The sequence below is a fragment of the Atta cephalotes genome (genome assembly GCF_000143395.1).
Source record: "Atta cephalotes unplaced genomic scaffold scaffold00001, whole genome shotgun sequence".
NCBI lineage: Eukaryota > Metazoa > Arthropoda > Insecta > Hymenoptera > Formicidae > Atta > Atta cephalotes.
Window position 1 is genome coordinate 2,666,618 of NW_012130065.1, and position 7,047 is coordinate 2,673,664.

The following is a 7,047-nucleotide window of genomic DNA, read 5'->3' on the forward strand; positions in this document are numbered from 1 at the left end:
TATTATTATTTATTAGTTATTACTATATATATATATATATATATATATATATACGTGTATTATCATCATTCGCATATGAAGACTCGAACACGAATATAATAGAAATGTAATTTTTTTAAATTAAAATAAAATTAGATATCATCTTGTCATAGATATATATGTGTATTCTACATATCTATTAAAGTAATAATAAATCACGAAATTAATGTATTACATTACAAATTAATTTCTGTCTAATTTCCGTCAAAATATTAACAGTTACACAAACTTTCGAATCTTTTGATATTCATAGCCCGTTCTAATATTTAAAACTGTCTTAAAAAGTAGTTTTAGGATATTATAAATCAATTAACAGAATCATCTCAACATATTACTTAATTAAGACCGTTTGGTAAAATAAGAATAGACTATAAATATCGATTTCAGTGTTGCTGCGAACATTTTTTACATTTTTACATTCTCTCTCGCCTCGCTTTCTCTTTCTCTTTCTCTCTCATCGGATGGCCCACAAAATCCCACACGAACGAGATGGTTATCAAAATCTATCGACTACATATCATTGGCGCGGCGCCCTTTTTTTCTCCCCATGCCAAAAGTTCAGCGGACTATTGATTCATCAGCATACAAAACGTTATACGCCGCTTGCGCCCAGCGTATACGTACCTCTATTTCCAATTTTATTAATCTCTTCAATCTGCCGCTACAATTTTTTTTTATTTTTTCTGCTAAACCATATACCTCGCCATCGATTTGTTACGACTACGATACGTACGTGAAAATAATTCTGTCGTTACGATCGTGACAATCTTATCTTTACGTTAACTAAATAATATGATTCGTCCGAGACATATACATGTATATATTTATATAATATATATATATTTAAAAATTTATTTGTGAGAAATATATTTATTTTACAAAAACAAATCTTTATTTAAATGCAGCGAAATAAAATAGCAAATATGCCATCTATTTTATTTTTTTACAATTAATGAAATATATTTTATAAAAATATATATTATGATGGTAAATGTATATATATCATTATAATCATATGTTTTCATAACTAATAAATATTGAAGAAAATGTATTGCAAATGTTACTTACATTGTAATATTTGCTTCGTAATATTTTGACTTTTTTTTCTCAGTGTCATTACACAAATGGAGTCTTTGGATCTACATATAAATGAACACGGCATTACAATTCGCAATTAAGAATTAAACAAAGGTAAAACGATACATCATGCACAATATACGTTTTATGGAGAAAGTAAAATGCATTGAAAGAAACGCTTTTAAGCTTTTGTGTCATTCTACTTATCCTTGTTTTACGTCTAACGATAAGGATAGAAAGATACAAATAGCAGCGCACTAATAGCGTTTCTGCAAGTAGTAGAATAGATCTGTGCATTGCTTGCACTTCTTGCACTTAGTAATCTTTGCTTTTTTTCTCTTCAACGTTTGAATATATTTTTATCTTGTAAGTATAAATTTTTTGGAGATTTTGAAGCAACTCAAATAAACCTATTCTCAGGACACGGAGACATAGTATTTCAATTAAGTATCATCAATTATTGAGATTAGGTTTGTTTTTTATTGCTATACTGGAATGTACTCTGGAATTTTCCTTCTCATTTTCATCCAATATCAAATATATTATCTACTTTATTTTAAATACAAAAAGTATACCTAGTTCCTATTACCTAGTTCAATTATAAAAAAATAGACCTCTATTTTCCCTCCATCCGAGACCGATTCCAATTTCCAATCAAATCCGCAACTATGTCAGCAACATGGCTACCTTGGATATCACGTGATCAATGGATGGCGCCCCTCTGGCCTCTGGCTCCCTCTCTCTACATCTCTCCATCTACTCTCATAAGTGTAAACACCGGCCAAGTTTCGCTAGTTTGATTTGATGCATCGCGTTGCTTGATGTGCACAAGTTGCCGGCGTGGCGACGTAAACGTGTCTTGTTGTATTACATCATCATCCTCGCACGAATTAACAATGTTAGTGCTCCTAATTGCGATATGCATCCTTTCCAGTGTGCATGCCACAAAACTCGAGAGGGTGCACGATAATGAACTCCTGAATCTCATAAAAGTCGAAAAATATGTGATCGTTCTATTTAGTAAGTTTCTTTTTTTTCTTTGTTTTTCTTGATTGCAAAATTTTTTAGAGGAAAAAATATTGCTTGCAAAAACTCTAATTATTTGTATATATTATTTATATTTTATTTACGTATCCCTGATTACATATTTTATATTTTCATGCAAATTAGAGCCAATACAAGGCTTTACGATCTTATGATTGTTATTGTTTTTAATTTTCAACATAAATTTGTTTCAAGCAATAATCTTGAAAGCACATGCATACATACATTCATTATAATTAATCTTTCGCGATAAATTAAACAATTCTGCTTGTTATTTTTTATAATGTTACATAAGCTATAATTTTCCTAACTATAAATATATAACAATCTTACTTATCCTCAGTATTATAATTTATAATTATTAATGATAATAATCTCATTTGCAGCAACTAGTACAGACTGTGCAGACTGTAACAATTATGAAAAGAAGTTGGCTCACTTGCGTGAGGATCTCGTGGATGTCATGTCCACATGGGTTGTTAAGGCTATTGATAGTCAATTACTCCAATTATATAGTAATGATAGAGAACCTGTTCTAATATTTTTCCGACATGGACTTCCTTTGTTGTATGATGGTATGGATTTGACAAGAAATAGAAATTACATACAGATATTTTACTCATTTAATTACTTTGTGATAATACATTGTGCTTTATTATTCCGTACACATTGTGATATGTCTACATATATTTTATTTCTAAGCGTGCTTATAAATCTGTGATTGTACTATAGACTTTTTCATATTGCATCTTCTTCCACAGGACCTTTGGAGGACGAAGACATTATAACTACGTTTACGGAAAATAAAGCACCCACAGTAAAGGAACTTACAGATGATACGTTTGAGCATTTAACTCAAGCAAGCACTGGTGCTACAACTGGCGATTGGTTCGTTATGTTGTAAGTCTCAGTCCTTATTTCTACATTTACAGTAATCATTTAATTTTTATAAGTGACGGCAGTACGTATACTAATCATGGCTTATAATATCAGTTACAGTACGGATTGCGTACAATGCTTGCGCACAATGGCAAAATGGGAAATGGTCGGTGCCAAGCTTAAACATAAAGTAAATATAGCACTTGTTAATAAAGCCACAACTGGGATTTCCACAGCCAGAAGATTTAACATTTATAATACGCCACAATTTATACTGTAAATTCATAGATACAAATCACTGTTTAATGTCTTGAATAATATTATATATAAACGTACTGTGAGATAAGCATAAATTGAAAAGTATAACTGACTGGTAGTATATTAATACGTTCTACATACAGTTTTAGGCATGGTAAAATGTATCGGTATGATATGGGAACACATGATGTTGCTTCCTTTGTAGCATTCGCCAAAGAAGGATACAAAGATATAAAACCAGAAGAAATACCTGCACTTCCAAGCTATTTGTAAGTTTAAAGAAATACATAGTTATTTAAAAATGTTTCATTTTAACTTATTTGTAAATTTATACATTAATTATTATTTTTTTTTAGTGATGAGTACACAAAAATAATTATAACGTTTTTGTATGATAATCCGTGGACACTCAAGTTAGCTAGCATTTGCATTGGAGTGCTGGTTATTGTTCTAGCAACTATTAAATGTATGCAATCAGATGAAAAAGAAGATAAAGAAGAGGATAAAGAAGACTAAATCTATTAAGTACTTTCAAGGCTTGCCAAAAATACAGTATGAATATTTCTTTGTACAGACTGTTTATAATACTAGAAATGATTTTTGATTGTATATTAACTTATTACACATGTGTAAAAAGTATAATTTTAAATTTTATAATATTTTTATAAATGTATATTTTTTTGTGAGAAGTATTTTTTAAATATCTATCAAATTGTAAGATTGATCAAATAACTGAGAAATTCGATTATTTCATCATACAAAAATATAATTACGAAATTTAATTTAATGGTACAATATTAAAAGTATATTTGATAATTGAAATTATTTTGAAGATAGAAAATATGATTTTTAATATACAATCTAATATACACAAATATTTGCACATTAGTTCTATACAGAGTGTCTCAGAAATAAGGTAGGAGTCGCATTGGGAGCGTAGAGTAGGTCAAGAACAAAAATTCTAATATCATTTTGAGATATTCGCTGCAGTTTTCAAATTAAAAAAGGAAACGTATAAGCTAAGTGCAGTGAAACCGCCACACGAATTCATAACACATTGATTTATTATACATTTCCTTTTTTAATTCGAAAACTACAACGAATATCTCAAAGCGGTATCAGATTTTTTTGTTCTTCTTGACTTATTTTACCCTTAATGCGGCTCCTATCTTATGTCTGAGATACTCTGTATAAAGAATGTATTTTTTTACTTGAAATATATTCAAAAAGTTATATAGTAAGTAATGATACAGAGAGAATGTGTATAACAGCAACAAATTTAAGAAAGGCAAAGTGGTATTAATTAAATTTGCTTGAGAATATCTTAAATGAATTGCTTGTTTCAAAATAGATTCGTATCTGTTTTATTAAGAAAAGATTTATTGTCAAGTTATTAGCCATAATGCATTCCATTAATTGTATAACGTTATGTTATATCTGTTATACTTCGAACTTTATTGCTGCTTTTTTTACATGTAATTTTTATGAGCAATCATGTGAGTTATATTTTATTAAAAAGAAAACAGAAAAATAATAATTGTACAAAATAAATTGTACAAAAATATCTGTATTATAAATTTTTTAGAAATATATCTTTGATGCAAAAAAAAATCAATCTTGAAACTAATCTTGAAATTCCAATCTTCAAATAAACTACTTAATTGAATTTAATAGCAATTCCCCATTAATGTGCAACAATATAAATGTTATTGAAGACACAATTCTATATTAAGCTTTAACAATTTATAATAATTTATACTTTCATAATTATCTGAAAATGATCTCAACTTTAAAATTTGCACATATATAATAAATTTAAATGTTGTAAATTTATAAAAGCAACATTGTTCTTCCGTGATACAATGACTTATTTAGCTCAATATCTTTTCTTTAGGTTTTATAACACTCTGAATAAAAAATGCTTCGAATTATTAAAGAATAAAATTCATGAGGCATAATATTGTGATAAAGCTGTATTATGATCTTATTACTAATTAAATTATTTAATCTGTTTTTGGAATTCTGAAGTTTTTAACTTCATTAGTAAGTAGTGTAAATTTGCTGCTGATGATGGCTTCTATTATTCACTGCGAGTATTGAAAATTTATACGTAATGTAAATTATAGATTTTCAGTAAATAATAGAATGCAGCCAATATTAAAAAATTTTAACTTTGAAAATTATTTAAATAAATAATGAAATTTATATATATGCACAGTAATTTAATTTTATTATGTAACTTAATGTGTCACATATGCATACCCTATGTATAAATTCAATAATTTTAAGAAAACTGTTAAACCAAATTAAAATTTCAATGAAACTACAATAAAAACACACATGTTATATCAAAATATTAATAATATTATATTATTAAAGAAAAACTAAATTAAAAATAAAAATTTTTATAATATAAAACTCAATTATTTACTTAAATGCCATTTTAATATCACAACAAATCTAGCATTGTGAAAATATGTAACAAATAAGTTCCATGTGTGCTAGTCTAAAAATTGTACTCATTTTGTATATAGCCATTTTGGTCTTGTTTCTTACAAAAGGCAATTTGTATTCGTATTAAATATTGTCGACTGCTACGTTTATCCTGAAAACAGTTGATGGATTAGCTAATGCTATTCTGATACTGTTTTCAAACTTTTCTTGTATCGATGAGAATTCCATCATATTACTAGGTTTGGACTCAATCCAAAATCCATCAAATTCATAAAATAGATAACAATAAAACTGATGAAAGGCACGAATCGTCGGTAAGGTCTTCGAAGAATTATATATATGAGTCTTAGCACTACCATCTCTTAATAACTTTAGAGCCATGCTTGTGAGATTTATACCAACTATAGCAAATGCATATCCGTAACGTGGATGATTTGAATGGGACAATACATGCGTAGCCATGCCAGGATACTCTTGAGCAAAATAAACGAGATTCTCTAATCCTAGGATTCCCATCCCACGAAAGTCTGTCTTAGGATCATCCCCCTGGAAGCCAATCTCTTGCCATTGTTTGGTTACCCTTGCATCCAGGGGCTCATATGGCATCAGTAGGTTCCATAACTTCAGTAGTTTCTGCTCGTGTTCCGAATTATCCGCGCTATACGGCGTCTTCCTAAGCTCTTCACACTCCACACAGAGCTGACGGTAACCCCAGATCAGTTCCACGCATTTGCCAAATGTCTTGGCAAAATCTGGATGTGCCGTGGGATTGATTTTTTTCGTTACCAGTACGGTTCTGATGGCATCCTCCAGAATCTTGCGCTCCGTTTTCGTCGTTATCCCTCGATGATCAGCAATGTCATTTAAGTAAGCTACGAGGGTCCTAATATTAGCATTACGCGATTGTCCAAGAGTTTCCTCGACTGCGAAAGCGCGCGGTGCTCCAGACGGCTGTCCGTAACAGATTCTCTGCAATTCGCACATCTGCGTGGTGTGGTGCAAGAACCATTTTATCAAGGGCCTGAAGTACCAGCACACCAGAGTCCAAAAGTACCTGAACATGCCTGCCTGATCGAAGATAATAATGATCGTCTGTCAAAAAGTGTCCCTCTAAAAGCACCGTATTGTCGCCGTATTTCTCTGTACTTTAGTGGACGTCATTTCGTCTCGACTATTTATTTTCATATCACCATGTAAATGTAATAAAATAGCACTGTGTAAATATCAGTAGAGAATTCAATATAACCTCGCCAACGTCACGTCTTACCATTTTTTCTTTCTCTCCCTCTCTCTCTC

The 7,047-nt window shown here is 30.1% G+C and overlaps 2 protein-coding genes across 2 annotated transcripts; one reads left to right on the top strand and one right to left on the bottom strand.

Moving 5' to 3' along the window:
- Window positions 1-2,012: 2,012 nt before the first annotated feature.
- Window positions 2,013-3,813, top strand: LOC105619217. The gene is made up of 6 exons (XM_012200777.1): window positions 2,013-2,136; window positions 2,547-2,735; window positions 2,922-3,060; window positions 3,154-3,315; window positions 3,441-3,566; window positions 3,654-3,813. The coding sequence occupies exons 1-6, from the start codon at window positions 2,013-2,015 to the stop codon at window positions 3,811-3,813; spliced, it is 900 nt and encodes a 299-aa protein (XP_012056167.1).
- A 2,061-nt stretch (window positions 3,814-5,874) lies between these two features.
- Window positions 5,875-6,813, bottom strand: LOC105619324 (ELMO domain-containing protein 2). Its single transcript, XM_012200881.1, has one exon. It carries the CDS (start codon window positions 6,811-6,813, stop codon window positions 5,875-5,877), a length of 939 nt encoding a protein of 312 aa, XP_012056271.1.
- Between the last annotated feature and the right edge of the window lie 234 nt (window positions 6,814-7,047).

Excerpts from the sequence above, each read along its gene's own strand:
- LOC105619217 (XM_012200777.1), top strand. The coding sequence starts at position 2,013 with ATGTTAGTGCTCCTAATTGCGATATGCATCCTTTCCAGTGTGCATGCC. Across the intron at positions 2,137-2,546 it reads ATATGTGATCGTTCTATTTA|CAACTAGTACAGACTGTGCA; the intron begins GTAAGTTTCTTT and ends TCTCATTTGCAG. Across the intron at positions 2,736-2,921 it reads ACTTCCTTTGTTGTATGATG|GACCTTTGGAGGACGAAGAC; the intron begins GTATGGATTTGA and ends CTTCTTCCACAG.
- LOC105619324 (XM_012200881.1), bottom strand. The coding sequence starts at position 6,813 with ATGTTCAGGTACTTTTGGACTCTGGTGTGCTGGTACTTCAGGCCCTTG.